Below are 23,182 nucleotides of genomic sequence, written 5' to 3'. Positions count from 1 at the left end.
GGCCACTCACCTGGATAGCTTTAAAAGGGGCTTGGACAAATTTATGGAGGAGAAGTCGATCTATGGCTCCCAATCTTGATCCTCCTTGATCTGAGATTGCAAATGCCTTAGCAGACCAGGTGCTCGGGAGCAGCAGCAGCAGCAGCAGGCCCTTGCTTTCACCTCCTGCACGTGAGCTCCCAAAGGCACCCGGTGGGCCACTGCGAGTAGCAGAATGCTGGACTAGATGGACTCTGGTCTGATCCAGCTGGCTCGTTCTTACGTTCTTATGTTCTTATGATTAAATACAATGGCTTAAAACATTATTTATTTTATTTTATTTATTTTTATTTATAATCAATTTTATATACCGCCCCTCCCCCGAAGGGCTCTGGGCGGTGAACAACATAATCATAACAGAAATAACATTAAAATCCCAGTTAAAACAGCGAATTAAATAAAATTACAGCGGCATCCGACAAATTTCATAAAACGTAATACACCCGTTCTGGAAGCAGACCTAAAAAAGCTGAGGGCCCCCCACAAAATTAAGGGCCCAGAGCAAAAAAGTGGAGGGGAGGAGGAGGGGGAGGGCGCACTTCAGCGGCCGGCTCCCTCCAAAACGCCTGGTGGAACACTTCAGCCTTACAGGCCTCTATGGAACTCTCCAAGATCCCGCAGGGCCCGGATAGCTGGTGGTAAAGTGTTCCACCAGGCAGGGGCCAGGGCTGTAAAGGCCCTGGCCCGGGTAGAGGCCAACCGCATCATCGAGGGGCTAGGGACAACCAGCAAGTTGGCCTCTGCCGAACGCAGAGGCCACAGAGGGACATATGGGATAAGACGGTCCCGAAGCTTAGCATATTCATATCAACTGTGACAATTGCCAGCAATGTTGTATTTTTTGCCGTCAAGTCACTGCTGACTTATGGCAACCCCGTAGGGCTTTCAAGACCAGAGACGTTCGGAGGTGGTTTGCCATTGCCAACCTCTGGAGCAGCAGTGTGGTGGTTAAGAGCAGGTGAACTCTCATCTGGGGAACCAGTTTTGAGTCCACGCTCTGCCACTTTGTTGGAGGCTTATCTGGTGGACTAGATTAGTTTATGCAGTCCAACACATGTCAGCTGGGTGACCTTGGGCTAGTCACAGTTCTTCGGAGTTCTCTCAGTCCCACCCACCTCACAGGGTGCTTGTTGGGGAGGGAAGGGAAAGGAGATTGTAAGCCCCTTTGAGTGTCCTTAAAGGAGAGAAAGGGGGGGGGGTATAAATCCAAACTCTTCTTCTACTTCTTCTTAACCACTACACACACTGGCTCTCGCTGTCAATGGTGCAATTTAATCTGGAGAACTGGATTTGATTCCTCACTCCTCCACATGAAGCCTGCTAGATGATCTTGGGCTAGTCACAGTTCTTGCTGAACTGTCTCAGCAGCACCTACCTCACAAGGTAGGTGCCTGTTGTGAGGAGAGGAAGGGAAAGGAGTTTGTAAATTGCCTTGAGACAAGAACATAAGAACATAAGAACAAGCCTGCTGGATCAGACCAGGGTCCATCTAGTCCAGCTCTCTGCTACTCGCAGTGGCCCACCAGGTGCCTTTGGGAGCTCACATGCCGGAAGTGAAAGCAATGGCCTTCTGCTGCTGCTGCTGCTCCCAAGCACCTGGTCTGCTAAGGCATTTGCAATCTGAGATCAAGGAGGATCAAGATTGGTAGCCATAGATCGACTTTTCCTCCATAAATCTGTCCAAGCCCTTTTTAAAGCTATCCAGGTTAGTGGCCATCACCACCTCCCGTGGCAGCATATTCCAAACACCAATCCCACGTTGCGTGAAGAAGTGTTTCCTTTGATTAGTCCTAATTCTTCCCCCCAGCATTTTCAATGGATGCCCCCTGGTTCTAGTATTGTGAGAAAGAGAGAAAAATGTCTCTCTGTCAACATTTTCTACCCCATGCATAATTCTATAGACTTCAATCCTATCCCCCCTCAGACGTCTCCTCTCCAGACTAAAGAGCCCCAAACGCTGCAGCCTCTCCTCATAAGGAAGGTGCTCCAGTCCCTCAATCATCCTCGTTGCCCTTCTCTGCACTTTGTCTATCTCTTCAATATCCTTTTTGAGATGTGGCGACCAGAACTGAACACAGGACTCCAAGTGCGGTCTCACCACTGCTTTATATAAGGGCATGACCATCTTTGCAGTTTTATTCTCAATTCCTTTCCTAAAGATACCCAGCATAGAGTTTGCCTTTTTCACAGCTGCCATGCATTGAGTTGACATTCCCATGGAACTATCAACTAAGACGCCCAAATCCCTTTCCTGGTCTGTGACTGATAGCACTGACCCCTGTAGCGTGTATGTGAAGTTTGGATTTTTTGCCCCTATATGCATCACTTTGCATTTTGCTACATTGAACTGCATTTGCCATTTCTTAGCCAGAGCACCCCCACCTACCCACCCAAATCCAGCACTGTGGAGCCTTTTCTGTAACCTTCTGGTCAAACAAGTCCAAGACAGACCAATGTTACTAAAGTGGATGGGTTCATGCCAATATCATGGCTCCCCCAAAGGATCCTGGGAACTGTAGTTTGGTGTAAAAGAACTCCTAGCTTCTATACATGCTTTCTCCTGCAGCTCATAAAGAAGAAGAAGAAGAAGAGTTTGGATTTATATCCCCCCTTTCTCTCCTGCAGGAGACTCAAAGGGGCTGACAATCTCCTTGCCCTCCCCCCCTCACAACAAACACCCTGTGAGGTGGGTGGGGCGGAGAGAGCTCCGAGAAGCTGTGACTCGCCCAAGGTCACCCAGCTGGCGTGTGTGGGAGTGCACAGGCTAGTCTGAATTCCCCAGATAAGCCTCCACAGCTCAGGTGGCAGAGCTGGGAATCAAACCTGGTTCCTGCAGATTAGATACACGAGCTCTTAACCACCTACGCCACTGCTGCTCTCTGGCCTGCAGCAAAGTCATGTCTATTCAACTAGTTTAAGACTGTCGTGCAGAAAAGTCCGCCATCTGTCTTTTCCAAAAGCAAAATAAAATTCAGGTCAGTGCTTTAAAGAAGAAGAGAAGAGTTTGGATTTATACCCCACCTTCCTCTCCTGTAAGGACACTCAAGGCGGCTTACAAACTCCTTTACCTTCTTCTCCCCACAACAGACACCTTGTGAGGTAGGTGGGGCTGAGAGAGTCCGGAGAGAACTGTGACTGGCCCAAGGTCACCCAGCAGGAATGTAGGAGTGCAGAAACACATCTGGTTCACCAGATAAGCCTCCACCACTCTGATAGAGGAGAGGGGAATCAAACCTGGTTCTCCAGATTAGAGTTCACCGCTCTTAACCACTTATACCACACTGCGTCTCAGGGTGACAATATTTGAAAGTCCTAACTTGAACCTCTGCAATGTCTCCAGGTTAGACATCCAGCAGCGGCGTAGGAGGTTTAAGAGCTCGTGTATCTAATCTGGAGGAACCGGGTTGGATTCCCTGCTCTGCCGCCTGAGCTGTGGAGGCTGATCTGGGGAATTCAGATTAGCCTGTGCGCTCCCACACACGCCAGCTGGGTGACCTTGGGCTAGTCACGGTTCTTTGGAGCTCTCTCAGCCCCGCCCACCTCACAGGGTGTTTGTTGTGAGGGGGGAAGGGCAAGGAGATTGTCAGCCCCTTTGAGTCTCCTACAAGGAGAGAAAGGGGGGATATAAATCCAAAACTCTTCTCTTCTTCTTCTGCTCTGTACAATTCCGACCTCATTAAACAACCAGGCTGCATTCAGACAGCCTGAATATGTCGGTTTGTGTAGGACAGGCACACGATCCCAGGCTGTTGCTTCACTCGTACCTTCTATGCCCCTTCGCAAAGAAATAAACTCCGTTTGTGACAGCAAACTGAGATTTAGCTGCTTCTGAAATGAGGAGGGAGGGAGGGAGGGAGGGTTTCCAGAAGCATAGCCATAGCCCAGTTCGTGGTCAAAGATCTTTCTGCACAGTATCCCTGGATCTGCTGCATTTCCACTCAGCCGCAAAGCTGACATGCAAAACGATCTCAACTCCCCTGTGGTAAAATCAAAGGCAAATACCTCCAAAACCTGCATCCCAGTTCCTGTTGGGATCTACTCCAACACAGGATGATCCACTGTTGATAGATCTGGTTTTGCGCCACATCCGATTCTGGAAGGGTCAAGAAAACAGCATCTTTCAGTTTGTAGAGCGGCTTGGAGCTTTCGGTCTTTGCTTTTCGGCTTCTGGGTGTTGCTTTTTCTATTCTACTTTTTTTTTGCAAACTCTGGGCCTCGTAGCCAGACCGTTTGGCCAGCGACTAACACTACCAGAGGTGGGATCCAGCAGGATCTCACAGGTTCCCGAGAGTAGGTTACTAATTATTTGTGTGCACCAAGAAGGGGTTACTAGTGGGTGATTTTGCCACGTGATTTTTGCCTTAGTTACGCCCCTCCTCTCAGCAGTAGCGCGCAGAACTTAAAGCAGTCTAGCAGGAGGTGCACCGGCGTGCGTGGCAGCCTGCGCCTGCGTGCATTCGTTTCCTGCCCAAGGACCGGTGCAGCGGCTACGTCCTTGCCACAGCCCCGCCCAGGAATGCCCCGCCCCTGGAATGCCTGGCCACGCCCCCGTTCTGCCCCACCCAGCCCCATTGGCACTACGCCACAGTTTGAATCCCGTCACCATGGGAACCTGTTACTAAAATTTTTGGATCCCAATACTACCCCCACCCCCAGGAGGGCGACAAAGAGGTGGCAAAGGCCAAGCCGTACCTTGGAGTGAGTAAAAGCAAAGCCATCGGGGTTTGTGACGATTTCCAAGAAGATATCAAAGTTGTTCAAGATGGAAGTCAGGGAGGCCTCCTTGCCGTAACCATCAATAATCTGAGTGGAAGGAACCAAGGCTGAGATTTATCTTGCTACTGATGTATCTATGTCCTTATAACCTTTCCCACTGAGACTCAAAGGGGATTACACCGTGTAAGTCGGGGGTCTCCAACAGAGTGTCTGTGGGCACGAGGGAGTCTGCCGACACCTTTCATGGTGCCCGTCAGGTGTACTATCTGAGACTTTTAAGGAAACAACAACTGAATGGAAAACTCCTGGTGTCCTTTTACCGCTGTGCTACAGAGAGTGTCTCAACCTACTGCATCTGTGTATGGTTCTCCAGTTGCACAGTGGCAGAGAGGAAGGCGCTCCAAAGGGTGATAACTCCTGCACAGAGGATTATCGGCTGCCCTCTCCCCTGCTGGGAAGAACTCTATAATTCCCGAAGCCTAAAGAAAGCCCCAAATATTCCGAGAGACCCGTCTCATCCAGCACACTCTCTTTTTGAACTGTCGCCATCCGGCAGACGATGCAGGTCTATCAAAACTAGAACAGAGAGGCTTAGAGACAGCTTCTACTCTAGAGCTGTGGCGATGCTGAACTCCGCGGCTTCGTGTTGATATGTTTGGGGCTGTGTAGGGATGGGTGGAGGGAGGGGAAAGTGAGGGTGGGGTATGAGTCTGGAATTGTGTGCATCGAGGAATGCTGCTGCAAATTTTCGTTGTGCGTGCACAATGACAATAAAATGCTTATGCTTATGTATGTATTTTAGAAAGTGGGGATTTTGCCCAACACGGTTTCTGCATAGCTGTGGCAATTTAACACAGTGCCTCGGCGGCAGTGGCTGTCAAAGCACAAGGAGTTTCACTGTATGGCTGAAGGTCACATGGGCCAATGATGCACAAGGTGTTTGCTGCGTGGCAGAGGCGAATGTCTACCTAGGCAAGATTTCCTGTACGGATGTATTTCCTCTAGCCCCGCTTTCACTTTCTGCTCTCCGCAGCAAGCAAAGCCACTTCTAGCACGATTTCAATTTTCGTTCACTGCCAGAGCAGGATAGATTTTCCAGGGGGCACAGCTTTGCCCCGGACTTCTTCCCTTCACCTGCAGCCAGCCCGCCTAGTCTTACCCCCCACACACACACACACACTCCCTTGTGCTGCTTCCTCCTGCTCTGATTTCTGAGTTTCCCCTCAACAGTGCCTTCTTGTTATGATGTCTATTTTCTGCAGTTCTAACAGGTAGGACAGGGGAGTAATGCCCATTGGGCAAGGTGGGCAGCTGCCCAGGGCATCACCTTGTGGGGGGCATCAAAATGCAGGGTTCTTTTTTAGTGGTTTTCCATTTTTGGCCTGCAGGGGGCGCAGTTTTTAGTGGGGGGGGGGGTGGGGGGGGGGGGGGGTGTGGGGGGTGGTGTGGGGGTGGGTGGGGTGGGTGGTGGGGTTGGGGGGGGGGGTGGGGGTGGGGGGGGGGTGGGGGGGGGGGGGGGTGGGGGGGGGGGGTGGGGGGGGGGGGGGGTGGGTGGGGGGGGTGGTGGGGGGGGGGGGGGGGGGGGGGGGGGGGGCGATTGGGGGGGGGAGGGGGGTGCGTGGGGGGGGGGGGGGTGGGGGGGGGGGGGGTGGGGGGGGGGGGGGGGGGGGTGGGGGGGGGGTGGGGGGGGGGGGGGGTGGGGGGGGGGGGGGGTGGGGGGGGGGGGGGGTGGGGGGGGGGGGGGGTGGGGGGGGGGGGGGGTGGGGGGGGGGGGGGGTGGGGGGGGGGGGGGGTGGGGGGGGGGGGGGGTGGGGGGGGGGGGGGGTGGGGGGGGGGGGGGGTGGGGGGGGGGGGGGGTGGGGGGGGGGGGGGGTGGGGGGGGGGGGGGGTGGGGGGGGGGGGGGGTGGGGGGGGGGGGGGGTGGGGGGGGGGGGGGGTGGGGGGGGGGGGGGGTGGGGGGGGGGGGGGGTGGGGGGGGGGGGGGGTGGGGGGGGGGGGGGGTGGGGGGGGGGGGGGGTGGGGGGGGGGGGGGGTGGGGGGGGGGGGGGGTGGGGGGGGGGGGGGGTGGGGGGGGGGGGGGGTGGGGGGGGGGGGGGGTGGGGGGGGGGGGGGGTGGGGGGGGGGGGGGGTGGGGGGGGGGGGGGGTGGGGGGGGGGGGGGGTGGGGGGGGGGGGGGGTGGGGGGGGGGGGGGGTGGGGGGGGGGGGGGGTGGGGGGGGGGGGGGGTGGGGGGGGGGGGGGGTGGGGGGGGGGGGGGGTGGGGGGGGGGGGGGGTGGGGGGGGGGGGGGGTGGGGGGGGGGGGGGGTGGGGGGGGGGGGGGGTGGGGGGGGGGGGGGGTGGGGGGGGGGGGGGGTGGGGGGGGGGGGGGGTGGGGGGGGGGGGGGGTGGGGGGGGGGGGGGGTGGGGGGGGGGGGGGGTGGGGGGGGGGGGGGGTGGGGGGGGGGGGGGGTGGGGGGGGGGGGGGGTGGGGGGGGGGGGGGGTGGGGGGGGGGGGGGGTGGGGGGGGGGGGGGGTGGGGGGGGGGGGGGGTGGGGGGGGGGGGGGGTGGGGGGGGGGGGGGGTGGGGGGGGGGGGGGGTGGGGGGGGGGGGGGGTGGGGGGGGGGGGGGGTGGGGGGGGGGGGGGGTGGGGGGGGGGGGGGGTGGGGGGGGGGGGGGGTGGGGGGGGGGGGGGGTGGGGGGGGGGGGGGGTGGGGGGGGGGGGGGGTGGGGGGGGGGGGGGGTGGGGGGGGGGGGGGGTGGGGGGGGGGGGGGGTGGGGGGGGGGGGGGGTGGGGGGGGGGGGGGGTGGGGGGGGGGGGGGGTGGGGGGGGGGGGGGGTGGGGGGGGGGGGGGGTGGGGGGGGGGGGGGGTGGGGGGGGGGGGGGGTGGGGGGGGGGGGGGGTGGGGGGGGGGGGGGGTGGGGGGGGGGGGGGGTGGGGGGGGGGGGGGGTGGGGGGGGGGGGGGGTGGGGGGGGGGGGGGGTGGGGGGGGGGGGGGGTGGGGGGGGGGGGGGGTGGGGGGGGGGGGGGGTGGGGGGGGGGGGGGGTGGGGGGGGGGGGGGGTGGGGGGGGGGGGGGGTGGGGGGGGGGGGGGGTGGGGGGGGGGGGGGGTGGGGGGGGGGGGGGGTGGGGGGGGGGGGGGGTGGGGGGGGGGGGGGGTGGGGGGGGGGGGGGGTGGGGGGGGGGGGGGGTGGGGGGGGGGGGGGGTGGGGGGGGGGGGGGGTGGGGGGGGGGGGGGGTGGGGGGGGGGGGGGGTGGGGGGGGGGGGGGGTGGGGGGGGGGGGGGGTGGGGGGGGGGGGGGGTGGGGGGGGGGGGGGGTGGGGGGGGGGGGGGGTGGGGGGGGGGGGGGGTGGGGGGGGGGGGGGGTGGGGGGGGGGGGGGGTGGGGGGGGGGGGGGGTGGGGGGGGGGGGGGGTGGGGGGGGGGGGGGGTGGGGGGGGGGGGGGGTGGGGGGGGGGGGGGGTGGGGGGGGGGGGGGGTGGGGGGGGGGGGGGGTGGGGGGGGGGGGGGGTGGGGGGGGGGGGGGGTGGGGGGGGGGGGGGGTGGGGGGGGGGGGGGGTGGGGGGGGGGGGGGGTGGGGGGGGGGGGGGGTGGGGGGGGGGGGGGGTGGGGGGGGGGGGGGGTGGGGGGGGGGGGGGGTGGGGGGGGGGGGGGGTGGGGGGGGGGGGGGGTGGGGGGGGGGGGGGGTGGGGGGGGGGGGGGGTGGGGGGGGGGGGGGGTGGGGGGGGGGGGGGGTGGGGGGGGGGGGGGGTGGGGGGGGGGGGGGGTGGGGGGGGGGGGGGGTGGGGGGGGGGGGGGGTGGGGGGGGGGGGGGGTGGGGGGGGGGGGGGGTGGGGGGGGGGGGGGGTGGGGGGGGGGGGGGGTGGGGGGGGGGGGGGGTGGGGGGGGGGGGGGGTGGGGGGGGGGGGGGGTGGGGGGGGGGGGGGGTGGGGGGGGGGGGGGGTGGGGGGGGGGGGGGGTGGGGGGGGGGGGGGGTGGGGGGGGGGGGGGGTGGGGGGGGGGGGGGGTGGGGGGGGGGGGGGGTGGGGGGGGGGGGGGGTGGGGGGGGGGGGGGGTGGGGGGGGGGGGGGGTGGGGGGGGGGGGGGGTGGGGGGGGGGGGGGGTGGGGGGGGGGGGGGGTGGGGGGGGGGGGGGGTGGGGGGGGGGGGGGGTGGGGGGGGGGGGGGGTGGGGGGGGGGGGGGGTGGGGGGGGGGGGGGGTGGGGGGGGGGGGGGGTGGGGGGGGGGGGGGGTGGGGGGGGGGGGGGGTGGGGGGGGGGGGGGGTGGGGGGGGGGGGGGGTGGGGGGGGGGGGGGGTGGGGGGGGGGGGGGGTGGGGGGGGGGGGGGGTGGGGGGGGGGGGGGGTGGGGGGGGGGGGGGGTGGGGGGGGGGGGGGGTGGGGGGGGGGGGGGGTGGGGGGGGGGGGGGGTGGGGGGGGGGGGGGGTGGGGGGGGGGGGGGGTGGGGGGGGGGGGGGGTGGGGGGGGGGGGGGGTGGGGGGGGGGGGGGGTGGGGGGGGGGGGGGGTGGGGGGGGGGGGGGGTGGGGGGGGGGGGGGGTGGGGGGGGGGGGGGGTGGGGGGGGGGGGGGGTGGGGGGGGGGGGGGGTGGGGGGGGGGGGGGGTGGGGGGGGGGGGGGGTGGGGGGGGGGGGGGGTGGGGGGGGGGGGGGGTGGGGGGGGGGGGGGGTGGGGGGGGGGGGGGGTGGGGGGGGGGGGGGGTGGGGGGGGGGGGGGGTGGGGGGGGGGGGGGGTGGGGGGGGGGGGGGGTGGGGGGGGGGGGGGGTGGGGGGGGGGGGGGGTGGGGGGGGGGGGGGGTGGGGGGGGGGGGGGGTGGGGGGGGGGGGGGGTGGGGGGGGGGGGGGGTGGGGGGGGGGGGGGGTGGGGGGGGGGGGGGGTGGGGGGGGGGGGGGGTGGGGGGGGGGGGGGGTGGGGGGGGGGGGGGGTGGGGGGGGGGGGGGGTGGGGGGGGGGGGGGGTGGGGGGGGGGGGGGGTGGGGGGGGGGGGGGGTGGGGGGGGGGGGGGGTGGGGGGGGGGGGGGGTGGGGGGGGGGGGGGGTGGGGGGGGGGGGGGGTGGGGGGGGGGGGGGGTGGGGGGGGGGGGGGGTGGGGGGGGGGGGGGGTGGGGGGGGGGGGGGGTGGGGGGGGGGGGGGGTGGGGGGGGGGGGGGGTGGGGGGGGGGGGGGGTGGGGGGGGGGGGGGGTGGGGGGGGGGGGGGGTGGGGGGGGGGGGGGGTGGGGGGGGGGGGGGGTGGGGGGGGGGGGGGGTGGGGGGGGGGGGGGGTGGGGGGGGGGGGGGGTGGGGGGGGGGGGGGGTGGGGGGGGGGGGGGGTGGGGGGGGGGGGGGGTGGGGGGGGGGGGGGGTGGGGGGGGGGGGGGGTGGGGGGGGGGGGGGGTGGGGGGGGGGGGGGGTGGGGGGGGGGGGGGGTGGGGGGGGGGGGGGGTGGGGGGGGGGGGGGGTGGGGGGGGGGGGGGGTGGGGGGGGGGGGGGGTGGGGGGGGGGGGGGGTGGGGGGGGGGGGGGGTGGGGGGGGGGGGGGGTGGGGGGGGGGGGGGGTGGGGGGGGGGGGGGGTGGGGGGGGGGGGGGGTGGGGGGGGGGGGGGGTGGGGGGGGGGGGGGGTGGGGGGGGGGGGGGGTGGGGGGGGGGGGGGGTGGGGGGGGGGGGGGGTGGGGGGGGGGGGGGGTGGGGGGGGGGGGGGGTGGGGGGGGGGGGGGGTGGGGGGGGGGGGGGGTGGGGGGGGGGGGGGGTGGGGGGGGGGGGGGGTGGGGGGGGGGGGGGGTGGGGGGGGGGGGGGGTGGGGGGGGGGGGGGGTGGGGGGGGGGGGGGGTGGGGGGGGGGGGGGGTGGGGGGGGGGGGGGGTGGGGGGGGGGGGGGGTGGGGGGGGGGGGGGGTGGGGGGGGGGGGGGGTGGGGGGGGGGGGGGGTGGGGGGGGGGGGGGGTGGGGGGGGGGGGGGGTGGGGGGGGGGGGGGGTGGGGGGGGGGGGGGGTGGGGGGGGGGGGGGGTGGGGGGGGGGGGGGGTGGGGGGGGGGGGGGGTGGGGGGGGGGGGGGGTGGGGGGGGGGGGGGGTGGGGGGGGGGGGGGGTGGGGGGGGGGGGGGGTGGGGGGGGGGGGGGGTGGGGGGGGGGGGGGGTGGGGGGGGGGGGGGGTGGGGGGGGGGGGGGGTGGGGGGGGGGGGGGGTGGGGGGGGGGGGGGGTGGGGGGGGGGGGGGGTGGGGGGGGGGGGGGGTGGGGGGGGGGGGGGGTGGGGGGGGGGGGGGGTGGGGGGGGGGGGGGGTGGGGGGGGGGGGGGGTGGGGGGGGGGGGGGGTGGGGGGGGGGGGGGGTGGGGGGGGGGGGGGGTGGGGGGGGGGGGGGGTGGGGGGGGGGGGGGGTGGGGGGGGGGGGGGGTGGGGGGGGGGGGGGGTGGGGGGGGGGGGGGGTGGGGGGGGGGGGGGGTGGGGGGGGGGGGGGGTGGGGGGGGGGGGGGGTGGGGGGGGGGGGGGGTGGGGGGGGGGGGGGGTGGGGGGGGGGGGGGGTGGGGGGGGGGGGGGGTGGGGGGGGGGGGGGGTGGGGGGGGGGGGGGGTGGGGGGGGGGGGGGGTGGGGGGGGGGGGGGGTGGGGGGGGGGGGGGGTGGGGGGGGGGGGGGGTGGGGGGGGGGGGGGGTGGGGGGGGGGGGGGGTGGGGGGGGGGGGGGGTGGGGGGGGGGGGGGGTGGGGGGGGGGGGGGGTGGGGGGGGGGGGGGGTGGGGGGGGGGGGGGGTGGGGGGGGGGGGGGGTGGGGGGGGGGGGGGGTGGGGGGGGGGGGGGGTGGGGGGGGGGGGGGGTGGGGGGGGGGGGGGGTGGGGGGGGGGGGGGGTGGGGGGGGGGGGGGGTGGGGGGGGGGGGGGGTGGGGGGGGGGGGGGGTGGGGGGGGGGGGGGGTGGGGGGGGGGGGGGGTGGGGGGGGGGGGGGGTGGGGGGGGGGGGGGGTGGGGGGGGGGGGGGGTGGGGGGGGGGGGGGGTGGGGGGGGGGGGGGGTGGGGGGGGGGGGGGGTGGGGGGGGGGGGGGGTGGGGGGGGGGGGGGGTGGGGGGGGGGGGGGGTGGGGGGGGGGGGGGGTGGGGGGGGGGGGGGGTGGGGGGGGGGGGGGGTGGGGGGGGGGGGGGGTGGGGGGGGGGGGGGGTGGGGGGGGGGGGGGGTGGGGGGGGGGGGGGGTGGGGGGGGGGGGGGGTGGGGGGGGGGGGGGGTGGGGGGGGGGGGGGGTGGGGGGGGGGGGGGGTGGGGGGGGGGGGGGGTGGGGGGGGGGGGGGGTGGGGGGGGGGGGGGGTGGGGGGGGGGGGGGGTGGGGGGGGGGGGGGGTGGGGGGGGGGGGGGGTGGGGGGGGGGGGGGGTGGGGGGGGGGGGGGGTGGGGGGGGGGGGGGGTGGGGGGGGGGGGGGGTGGGGGGGGGGGGGGGTGGGGGGGGGGGGGGGTGGGGGGGGGGGGGGGTGGGGGGGGGGGGGGGTGGGGGGGGGGGGGGGTGGGGGGGGGGGGGGGTGGGGGGGGGGGGGGGTGGGGGGGGGGGGGGGTGGGGGGGGGGGGGGGTGGGGGGGGGGGGGGGTGGGGGGGGGGGGGGGTGGGGGGGGGGGGGGGTGGGGGGGGGGGGGGGTGGGGGGGGGGGGGGGTGGGGGGGGGGGGGGGTGGGGGGGGGGGGGGGTGGGGGGGGGGGGGGGTGGGGGGGGGGGGGGGTGGGGGGGGGGGGGGGTGGGGGGGGGGGGGGGTGGGGGGGGGGGGGGGTGGGGGGGGGGGGGGGTGGGGGGGGGGGGGGGTGGGGGGGGGGGGGGGTGGGGGGGGGGGGGGGTGGGGGGGGGGGGGGGTGGGGGGGGGGGGGGGTGGGGGGGGGGGGGGGTGGGGGGGGGGGGGGGTGGGGGGGGGGGGGGGTGGGGGGGGGGGGGGGTGGGGGGGGGGGGGGGTGGGGGGGGGGGGGGGTGGGGGGGGGGGGGGGTGGGGGGGGGGGGGGGTGGGGGGGGGGGGGGGTGGGGGGGGGGGGGGGTGGGGGGGGGGGGGGGTGGGGGGGGGGGGGGGTGGGGGGGGGGGGGGGTGGGGGGGGGGGGGGGTGGGGGGGGGGGGGGGTGGGGGGGGGGGGGGGTGGGGGGGGGGGGGGGTGGGGGGGGGGGGGGGTGGGGGGGGGGGGGGGTGGGGGGGGGGGGGGGTGGGGGGGGGGGGGGGTGGGGGGGGGGGGGGGTGGGGGGGGGGGGGGGTGGGGGGGGGGGGGGGTGGGGGGGGGGGGGGGTGGGGGGGGGGGGGGGTGGGGGGGGGGGGGGGTGGGGGGGGGGGGGGGTGGGGGGGGGGGGGGGTGGGGGGGGGGGGGGGTGGGGGGGGGGGGGGGTGGGGGGGGGGGGGGGTGGGGGGGGGGGGGGGTGGGGGGGGGGGGGGGTGGGGGGGGGGGGGGGTGGGGGGGGGGGGGGGTGGGGGGGGGGGGGGGTGGGGGGGGGGGGGGGTGGGGGGGGGGGGGGGTGGGGGGGGGGGGGGGTGGGGGGGGGGGGGGGTGGGGGGGGGGGGGGGTGGGGGGGGGGGGGGGTGGGGGGGGGGGGGGGTGGGGGGGGGGGGGGGTGGGGGGGGGGGGGGGTGGGGGGGGGGGGGGGTGGGGGGGGGGGGGGGTGGGGGGGGGGGGGGGTGGGGGGGGGGGGGGGTGGGGGGGGGGGGGGGTGGGGGGGGGGGGGGGTGGGGGGGGGGGGGGGTGGGGGGGGGGGGGGGTGGGGGGGGGGGGGGGTGGGGGGGGGGGGGGGTGGGGGGGGGGGGGGGTGGGGGGGGGGGGGGGTGGGGGGGGGGGGGGGTGGGGGGGGGGGGGGGTGGGGGGGGGGGGGGGTGGGGGGGGGGGGGGGTGGGGGGGGGGGGGGGTGGGGGGGGGGGGGGGTGGGGGGGGGGGGGGGTGGGGGGGGGGGGGGGTGGGGGGGGGGGGGGGTGGGGGGGGGGGGGGGTGGGGGGGGGGGGGGGTGGGGGGGGGGGGGGGTGGGGGGGGGGGGGGGTGGGGGGGGGGGGGGGTGGGGGGGGGGGGGGGTGGGGGGGGGGGGGGGTGGGGGGGGGGGGGGGTGGGGGGGGGGGGGGGTGGGGGGGGGGGGGGGTGGGGGGGGGGGGGGGTGGGGGGGGGGGGGGGTGGGGGGGGGGGGGGGTGGGGGGGGGGGGGGGTGGGGGGGGGGGGGGGTGGGGGGGGGGGGGGGTGGGGGGGGGGGGGGGTGGGGGGGGGGGGGGGTGGGGGGGGGGGGGGGTGGGGGGGGGGGGGGGTGGGGGGGGGGGGGGGTGGGGGGGGGGGGGGGTGGGGGGGGGGGGGGGTGGGGGGGGGGGGGGGTGGGGGGGGGGGGGGGTGGGGGGGGGGGGGGGTGGGGGGGGGGGGGGGTGGGGGGGGGGGGGGGTGGGGGGGGGGGGGGGTGGGGGGGGGGGGGGGTGGGGGGGGGGGGGGGTGGGGGGGGGGGGGGGTGGGGGGGGGGGGGGGTGGGGGGGGGGGGGGGTGGGGGGGGGGGGGGGTGGGGGGGGGGGGGGGTGGGGGGGGGGGGGGGTGGGGGGGGGGGGGGGTGGGGGGGGGGGGGGGTGGGGGGGGGGGGGGGTGGGGGGGGGGGGGGGTGGGGGGGGGGGGGGGTGGGGGGGGGGGGGGGTGGGGGGGGGGGGGGGTGGGGGGGGGGGGGGGTGGGGGGGGGGGGGGGTGGGGGGGGGGGGGGGTGGGGGGGGGGGGGGGTGGGGGGGGGGGGGGGTGGGGGGGGGGGGGGGTGGGGGGGGGGGGGGGTGGGGGGGGGGGGGGGTGGGGGGGGGGGGGGGTGGGGGGGGGGGGGGGTGGGGGGGGGGGGGGGTGGGGGGGGGGGGGGGTGGGGGGGGGGGGGGGTGGGGGGGGGGGGGGGTGGGGGGGGGGGGGGGTGGGGGGGGGGGGGGGTGGGGGGGGGGGGGGGTGGGGGGGGGGGGGGGTGGGGGGGGGGGGGGGTGGGGGGGGGGGGGGGTGGGGGGGGGGGGGGGTGGGGGGGGGGGGGGGTGGGGGGGGGGGGGGGTGGGGGGGGGGGGGGGTGGGGGGGGGGGGGGGTGGGGGGGGGGGGGGGTGGGGGGGGGGGGGGGTGGGGGGGGGGGGGGGTGGGGGGGGGGGGGGGTGGGGGGGGGGGGGGGTGGGGGGGGGGGGGGGTGGGGGGGGGGGGGGGTGGGGGGGGGGGGGGGTGGGGGGGGGGGGGGGTGGGGGGGGGGGGGGGTGGGGGGGGGGGGGGGTGGGGGGGGGGGGGGGTGGGGGGGGGGGGGGGTGGGGGGGGGGGGGGGTGGGGGGGGGGGGGGGTGGGGGGGGGGGGGGGTGGGGGGGGGGGGGGGTGGGGGGGGGGGGGGGTGGGGGGGGGGGGGGGTGGGGGGGGGGGGGGGTGGGGGGGGGGGGGGGTGGGGGGGGGGGGGGGTGGGGGGGGGGGGGGGTGGGGGGGGGGGGGGGTGGGGGGGGGGGGGGGTGGGGGGGGGGGGGGGTGGGGGGGGGGGGGGGTGGGGGGGGGGGGGGGTGGGGGGGGGGGGGGGTGGGGGGGGGGGGGGGTGGGGGGGGGGGGGGGTGGGGGGGGGGGGGGGTGGGGGGGGGGGGGGGTGGGGGGGGGGGGGGGTGGGGGGGGGGGGGGGTGGGGGGGGGGGGGGGTGGGGGGGGGGGGGGGTGGGGGGGGGGGGGGGTGGGGGGGGGGGGGGGTGGGGGGGGGGGGGGGTGGGGGGGGGGGGGGGTGGGGGGGGGGGGGGGTGGGGGGGGGGGGGGGTGGGGGGGGGGGGGGGTGGGGGGGGGGGGGGGTGGGGGGGGGGGGGGGTGGGGGGGGGGGGGGGTGGGGGGGGGGGGGGGTGGGGGGGGGGGGGGGTGGGGGGGGGGGGGGGTGGGGGGGGGGGGGGGTGGGGGGGGGGGGGGGTGGGGGGGGGGGGGGGTGGGGGGGGGGGGGGGTGGGGGGGGGGGGGGGTGGGGGGGGGGGGGGGTGGGGGGGGGGGGGGGTGGGGGGGGGGGGGGGTGGGGGGGGGGGGGGGTGGGGGGGGGGGGGGGTGGGGGGGGGGGGGGGTGGGGGGGGGGGGGGGTGGGGGGGGGGGGGGGTGGGGGGGGGGGGGGGTGGGGGGGGGGGGGGGTGGGGGGGGGGGGGGGTGGGGGGGGGGGGGGGTGGGGGGGGGGGGGGGTGGGGGGGGGGGGGGGTGGGGGGGGGGGGGGGTGGGGGGGGGGGGGGGTGGGGGGGGGGGGGGGTGGGGGGGGGGGGGGGTGGGGGGGGGGGGGGGTGGGGGGGGGGGGGGGTGGGGGGGGGGGGGGGTGGGGGGGGGGGGGGGTGGGGGGGGGGGGGGGTGGGGGGGGGGGGGGGTGGGGGGGGGGGGGGGTGGGGGGGGGGGGGGGTGGGGGGGGGGGGGGGTGGGGGGGGGGGGGGGTGGGGGGGGGGGGGGGTGGGGGGGGGGGGGGGTGGGGGGGGGGGGGGGTGGGGGGGGGGGGGGGTGGGGGGGGGGGGGGGTGGGGGGGGGGGGGGGTGGGGGGGGGGGGGGGTGGGGGGGGGGGGGGGTGGGGGGGGGGGGGGGTGGGGGGGGGGGGGGGTGGGGGGGGGGGGGGGTGGGGGGGGGGGGGGGTGGGGGGGGGGGGGGGTGGGGGGGGGGGGGGGTGGGGGGGGGGGGGGGTGGGGGGGGGGGGGGGTGGGGGGGGGGGGGGGTGGGGGGGGGGGGGGGTGGGGGGGGGGGGGGGTGGGGGGGGGGGGGGGTGGGGGGGGGGGGGGGTGGGGGGGGGGGGGGGTGGGGGGGGGGGGGGGTGGGGGGGGGGGGGGGTGGGGGGGGGGGGGGGTGGGGGGGGGGGGGGGTGGGGGGGGGGGGGGGTGGGGGGGGGGGGGGGTGGGGGGGGGGGGGGGTGGGGGGGGGGGGGGGTGGGGGGGGGGGGGGGTGGGGGGGGGGGGGGGTGGGGGGGGGGGGGGGTGGGGGGGGGGGGGGGTGGGGGGGGGGGGGGGTGGGGGGGGGGGGGGGTGGGGGGGGGGGGGGGTGGGGGGGGGGGGGGGTGGGGGGGGGGGGGGGTGGGGGGGGGGGGGGGTGGGGGGGGGGGGGGGTGGGGGGGGGGGGGGGTGGGGGGGGGGGGGGGTGGGGGGGGGGGGGGGTGGGGGGGGGGGGGGGTGGGGGGGGGGGGGGGTGGGGGGGGGGGGGGGTGGGGGGGGGGGGGGGTGGGGGGGGGGGGGGGTGGGGGGGGGGGGGGGTGGGGGGGGGGGGGGGTGGGGGGGGGGGGGGGTGGGGGGGGGGGGGGGTGGGGGGGGGGGGGGGTGGGGGGGGGGGGGGGTGGGGGGGGGGGGGGGTGGGGGGGGGGGGGGGTGGGGGGGGGGGGGGGTGGGGGGGGGGGGGGGTGGGGGGGGGGGGGGGTGGGGGGGGGGGGGGGTGGGGGGGGGGGGGGGTGGGGGGGGGGGGGGGTGGGGGGGGGGGGGGGTGGGGGGGGGGGGGGGTGGGGGGGGGGGGGGGTGGGGGGGGGGGGGGGTGGGGGGGGGGGGGGGTGGGGGGGGGGGGGGGTGGGGGGGGGGGGGGGTGGGGGGGGGGGGGGGTGGGGGGGGGGGGGGGTGGGGGGGGGGGGGGGTGGGGGGGGGGGGGGGTGGGGGGGGGGGGGGGTGGGGGGGGGGGGGGGTGGGGGGGGGGGGGGGTGGGGGGGGGGGGGGGTGGGGGGGGGGGGGGGTGGGGGGGGGGGGGGGTGGGGGGGGGGGGGGGTGGGGGGGGGGGGGGGTGGGGGGGGGGGGGGGTGGGGGGGGGGGGGGGTGGGGGGGGGGGGGGGTGGGGGGGGGGGGGGGTGGGGGGGGGGGGGGGTGGGGGGGGGGGGGGGTGGGGGGGGGGGGGGGTGGGGGGGGGGGGGGGTGGGGGGGGGGGGGGGTGGGGGGGGGGGGGGGTGGGGGGGGGGGGGGGTGGGGGGGGGGGGGGGTGGGGGGGGGGGGGGGTGGGGGGGGGGGGGGGTGGGGGGGGGGGGGGGTGGGGGGGGGGGGGGGTGGGGGGGGGGGGGGGTGGGGGGGGGGGGGGGTGGGGGGGGGGGGGGGTGGGGGGGGGGGGGGGTGGGGGGGGGGGGGGGTGGGGGGGGGGGGGGGTGGGGGGGGGGGGGGGTGGGGGGGGGGGGGGGTGGGGGGGGGGGGGGGTGGGGGGGGGGGGGGGTGGGGGGGGGGGGGGGTGGGGGGGGGGGGGGGTGGGGGGGGGGGGGGGTGGGGGGGGGGGGGGGTGGGGGGGGGGGGGGGTGGGGGGGGGGGGGGGTGGGGGGGGGGGGGGGTGGGGGGGGGGGGGGGTGGGGGGGGGGGGGGGTGGGGGGGGGGGGGGGTGGGGGGGGGGGGGGGTGGGGGGGGGGGGGGGTGGGGGGGGGGGGGGGTGGGGGGGGGGGGGGGTGGGGGGGGGGGGGGGTGGGGGGGGGGGGGGGTGGGGGGGGGGGGGGGTGGGGGGGGGGGGGGGTGGGGGGGGGGGGGGGTGGGGGGGGGGGGGGGTGGGGGGGGGGGGGGGTGGGGGGGGGGGGGGGTGGGGGGGGGGGGGGGTGGGGGGGGGGGGGGGTGGGGGGGGGGGGGGGTGGGGGGGGGGGGGGGTGGGGGGGGGGGGGGGTGGGGGGGGGGGGGGGTGGGGGGGGGGGGGGGTGGGGGGGGGGGGGGGTGGGGGGGGGGGGGGGTGGGGGGGGGGGGGGGTGGGGGGGGGGGGGGGTGGGGGGGGGGGGGGGTGGGGGGGGGGGGGGGTGGGGGGGGGGGGGGGTGGGGGGGGGGGGGGGTGGGGGGGGGGGGGGGTGGGGGGGGGGGGGGGTGGGGGGGGGGGGGGGTGGGGGGGGGGGGGGGTGGGGGGGGGGGGGGGTGGGGGGGGGGGGGGGTGGGGGGGGGGGGGGGTGGGGGGGGGGGGGGGTGGGGGGGGGGGGGGGTGGGGGGGGGGGGGGGTGGGGGGGGGGGGGGGTGGGGGGGGGGGGGGGTGGGGGGGGGGGGGGGTGGGGGGGGGGGGGGGTGGGGGGGGGGGGGGGTGGGGGGGGGGGGGGGTGGGGGGGGGGGGGGGTGGGGGGGGGGGGGGGTGGGGGGGGGGGGGGGTGGGGGGGGGGGGGGGTGGGGGGGGGGGGGGGTGGGGGGGGGGGGGGGTGGGGGGGGGGGGGGGTGGGGGGGGGGGGGGGTGGGGGGGGGGGGGGGTGGGGGGGGGGGGGGGTGGGGGGGGGGGGGGGTGGGGGGGGGGGGGGGTGGGGGGGGGGGGGGGTGGGGGGGGGGGGGGGTGGGGGGGGGGGGGGGTGGGGGGGGGGGGGGGTGGGGGGGGGGGGGGGTGGGGGGGGGGGGGGGTGGGGGGGGGGGGGGGTGGGGGGGGGGGGGGGTGGGGGGGGGGGGGGGTGGGGGGGGGGGGGGGTGGGGGGGGGGGGGGGTGGGGGGGGGGGGGGGTGGGGGGGGGGGGGGGTGGGGGGGGGGGGGGGTGGGGGGGGGGGGGGGTGGGGGGGGGGGGGGGTGGGGGGGGGGGGGGGTGGGGGGGGGGGGGGGTGGGGGGGGGGGGGGGTGGGGGGGGGGGGGGGTGGGGGGGGGGGGGGGTGGGGGGGGGGGGGGGTGGGGGGGGGGGGGGGTGGGGGGGGGGGGGGGTGGGGGGGGGGGGGGGTGGGGGGGGGGGGGGGTGGGGGGGGGGGGGGGTGGGGGGGGGGGGGGGTGGGGGGGGGGGGGGGTGGGGGGGGGGGGGGGTGGGGGGGGGGGGGGGTGGGGGGGGGGGGGGGTGGGGGGGGGGGGGGGTGGGGGGGGGGGGGGGTGGGGGGGGGGGGGGGTGGGGGGGGGGGGGGGTGGGGGGGGGGGGGGGTGGGGGGGGGGGGGGGTGGGGGGGGGGGGGGGTGGGGGGGGGGGGGGGTGGGGGGGGGGGGGGGTGGGGGGGGGGGGGGGTGGGGGGGGGGGGGGGTGGGGGGGGGGGGGGGTGGGGGGGGGGGGGGGTGGGGGGGGGGGGGGGTGGGGGGGGGGGGGGGTGGGGGGGGGGGGGGGTGGGGGGGGGGGGGGGTGGGGGGGGGGGGGGGTGGGGGGGGGGGGGGGTGGGGGGGGGGGGGGGTGGGGGGGGGGGGGGGTGGGGGGGGGGGGGGGTGGGGGGGGGGGGGGGTGGGGGGGGGGGGGGGTGGGGGGGGGGGGGGGTGGGGGGGGGGGGGGGTGGGGGGGGGGGGGGGTGGGGGGGGGGGGGGGTGGGGGGGGGGGGGGGTGGGGGGGGGGGGGGGTGGGGGGGGGGGGGGGTGGGGGGGGGGGGGGGTGGGGGGGGGGGGGGGTGGGGGGGGGGGGGGGTGGGGGGGGGGGGGGGTGGGGGGGGGGGGGGGTGGGGGGGGGGGGGGGTGGGGGGGGGGGGGGGTGGGGGGGGGGGGGGGTGGGGGGGGGGGGGGGTGGGGGGGGGGGGGGGTGGGGGGGGGGGGGGGTGGGGGGGGGGGGGGGTGGGGGGGGGGGGGGGTGGGGGGGGGGGGGGGTGGGGGGGGGGGGGGGTGGGGGGGGGGGGGGGTGGGGGGGGGGGGGGGTGGGGGGGGGGGGGGGTGGGGGGGGGGGGGGGTGGGGGGGGGGGGGGGTGGGGGGGGGGGGGGGTGGGGGGGGGGGGGGGTGGGGGGGGGGGGGGGTGGGGGGGGGGGGGGGTGGGGGGGGGGGGGGGTGGGGGGGGGGGGGGGTGGGGGGGGGGGGGGGTGGGGGGGGGGGGGGGTGGGGGGGGGGGGGGGTGGGGGGGGGGGGGGGTGGGGGGGGGGGGGGGTGGGGGGGGGGGGGGGTGGGGGGGGGGGGGGGTGGGGGGGGGGGGGGGTGGGGGGGGGGGGGGGTGGGGGGGGGGGGGGGTGGGGGGGGGGGGGGGTGGGGGGGGGGGGGGGTGGGGGGGGGGGGGGGTGGGGGGGGGGGGGGGTGGGGGGGGGGGGGGGTGGGGGGGGGGGGGGGTGGGGGGGGGGGGGGGTGGGGGGGGGGGGGGGTGGGGGGGGGGGGGGGTGGGGGGGGGGGGGGGTGGGGGGGGGGGGGGGTGGGGGGGGGGGGGGGTGGGGGGGGGGGGGGGTGGGGGGGGGGGGGGGTGGGGGGGGGGGGGGGTGGGGGGGGGGGGGGGTGGGGGGGGGGGGGGGTGGGGGGGGGGGGGGGTGGGGGGGGGGGGGGGTGGGGGGGGGGGGGGGTGGGGGGGGGGGGGGGTGGGGGGGGGGGGGGGTGGGGGGGGGGGGGGGTGGGGGGGGGGGGGGGTGGGGGGGGGGGGGGGTGGGGGGGGGGGGGGGTGGGGGGGGGGGGGGGTGGGGGGGGGGGGGGGTGGGGGGGGGGGGGGGTGGGGGGGGGGGGGGGTGGGGGGGGGGGGGGGTGGGGGGGGGGGGGGGTGGGGGGGGGGGGGGGTGGGGGGGGGGGGGGGTGGGGGGGGGGGGGGGTGGGGGGGGGGGGGGGTGGGGGGGGGGGGGGGTGGGGGGGGGGGGGGGTGGGGGGGGGGGGGGGTGGGGGGGGGGGGGGGTGGGGGGGGGGGGGGGTGGGGGGGGGGGGGGGTGGGGGGGGGGGGGGGTGGGGGGGGGGGGGGGTGGGGGGGGGGGGGGGTGGGGGGGGGGGGGGGTGGGGGGGGGGGGGGGTGGGGGGGGGGGGGGGTGGGGGGGGGGGGGGGTGGGGGGGGGGGGGGGTGGGGGGGGGGGGGGGTGGGGGGGGGGGGGGGTGGGGGGGGGGGGGGGTGGGGGGGGGGGGGGGTGGGGGGGGGGGGGGGTGGGGGGGGGGGGGGGTGGGGGGGGGGGGGGGTGGGGGGGGGGGGGGGTGGGGGGGGGGGGGGGTGGGGGGGGGGGGGGGTGGGGGGGGGGGGGGGTGGGGGGGGGGGGGGGTGGGGGGGGGGGGGGGTGGGGGGGGGGGGGGGTGGGGGGGGGGGGGGGTGGGGGGGGGGGGGGGTGGGGGGGGGGGGGGGTGGGGGGGGGGGGGGGTGGGGGGGGGGGGGGGTGGGGGGGGGGGGGGGTGGGGGGGGGGGGGGGTGGGGGGGGGGGGGGGTGGGGGGGGGGGGGGGTGGGGGGGGGGGGGGGTGGGGGGGGGGGGGGGTGGGGGGGGGGGGGGGTGGGGGGGGGGGGGGGTGGGGGGGGGGGGGGGTGGGGGGGGGGGGGGGTGGGGGGGGGGGGGGGTGGGGGGGGGGGGGGGTGGGGGGGGGGGGGGGTGGGGGGGGGGGGGGGTGGGGGGGGGGGGGGGTGGGGGGGGGGGGGGGTGGGGGGGGGGGGGGGTGGGGGGGGGGGGGGGTGGGGGGGGGGGGGGGTGGGGGGGGGGGGGGGTGGGGGGGGGGGGGGGTGGGGGGGGGGGGGGGTGGGGGGGGGGGGGGGTGGGGGGGGGGGGGGGTGGGGGGGGGGGGGGGTGGGGGGGGGGGGGGGTGGGGGGGGGGGGGGGTGGGGGGGGGGGGGGGTGGGGGGGGGGGGGGGTGGGGGGGGGGGGGGGTGGGGGGGGGGGGGGGTGGGGGGGGGGGGGGGTGGGGGGGGGGGGGGGTGGGGGGGGGGGGGGGTGGGGGGGGGGGGGGGTGGGGGGGGGGGGGGGTGGGGGGGGGGGGGGGTGGGGGGGGGGGGGGGTGGGGGGGGGGGGGGGTGGGGGGGGGGGGGGGTGGGGGGGGGGGGGGGTGGGGGGGGGGGGGGGTGGGGGGGGGGGGGGGTGGGGGGGGGGGGGGGTGGGGGGGGGGGGGGGTGGGGGGGGGGGGGGGTGGGGGGGGGGGGGGGTGGGGGGGGGGGGGGGTGGGGGGGGGGGGGGGTGGGGGGGGGGGGGGGTGGGGGGGGGGGGGGGTGGGGGGGGGGGGGGGTGGGGGGGGGGGGGGGTGGGGGGGGGGGGGGGTGGGGGGGGGGGGGGGTGGGGGGGGGGGGGGGTGGGGGGGGGGGGGGGTGGGGGGGGGGGGGGGTGGGGGGGGGGGGGGGTGGGGGGGGGGGGGGGTGGGGGGGGGGGGGGGTGGGGGGGGGGGGGGGTGGGGGGGGGGGGGGGTGGGGGGGGGGGGGGGTGGGGGGGGGGGGGGGTGGGGGGGGGGGGGGGTGGGGGGGGGGGGGGGTGGGGGGGGGGGGGGGTGGGGGGGGGGGGGGGTGGGGGGGGGGGGGGGTGGGGGGGGGGGGGGGTGGGGGGGGGGGGGGGTGGGGGGGGGGGGGGGTGGGGGGGGGGGGGGGTGGGGGGGGGGGGGGGTGGGGGGGGGGGGGGGTGGGGGGGGGGGGGGGTGGGGGGGGGGGGGGGTGGGGGGGGGGGGGGGTGGGGGGGGGGGGGGGTGGGGGGGGGGGGGGGTGGGGGGGGGGGGGGGTGGGGGGGGGGGGGGGTGGGGGGGGGGGGGGGTGGGGGGGGGGGGGGGTGGGGGGGGGGGGGGGTGGGGGGGGGGGGGGGTGGGGGGGGGGGGGGGTGGGGGGGGGGGGGGGTGGGGGGGGGGGGGGGTGGGGGGGGGGGGGGGTGGGGGGGGGGGGGGGTGGGGGGGGGGGGGGGTGGGGGGGGGGGGGGGTGGGGGGGGGGGGGGGTGGGGGGGGGGGGGGGTGGGGGGGGGGGGGGGTGGGGGGGGGGGGGGGTGGGGGGGGGGGGGGGTGGGGGGGGGGGGGGGTGGGGGGGGGGGGGGGTGGGGGGGGGGGGGGGTGGGGGGGGGGGGGGGTGGGGGGGGGGGGGGGTGGGGGGGGGGGGGGGTGGGGGGGGG

The 23,182-nt window shown here is 82.1% G+C and overlaps 1 protein-coding gene across 1 annotated transcript in view; it reads right to left on the bottom strand.

Moving 5' to 3' along the window:
- The window catches only part of LOC125435278 (carboxypeptidase A1-like), a 44,737-nt gene that overhangs the window by 4,097 nt on the left and 17,458 nt on the right, over nucleotides 1-23,182 (bottom strand). The window contains exons 6-8 of the mRNA XM_048501468.1: nucleotides 4,934-5,027; nucleotides 4,732-4,862; nucleotides 4,042-4,132 (exon numbers count right to left, since the gene is read on the bottom strand). Coding sequence (XP_048357425.1) covers nucleotides 4,042-4,132; nucleotides 4,732-4,862; nucleotides 4,934-5,027 — 316 coding nt within the window. The remainder of the gene's footprint in view (nucleotides 1-4,041; nucleotides 4,133-4,731; nucleotides 4,863-4,933; nucleotides 5,028-23,182) is intronic.

Source organism: Sphaerodactylus townsendi, linkage group LG06 (genome assembly GCF_021028975.2).
Source record: "Sphaerodactylus townsendi isolate TG3544 linkage group LG06, MPM_Stown_v2.3, whole genome shotgun sequence".
Classification (NCBI taxonomy): Eukaryota; Metazoa; Chordata; class Lepidosauria; order Squamata; family Sphaerodactylidae; genus Sphaerodactylus; species Sphaerodactylus townsendi.
This window is presented reverse-complemented; position numbering and strand designations above follow the sequence as displayed.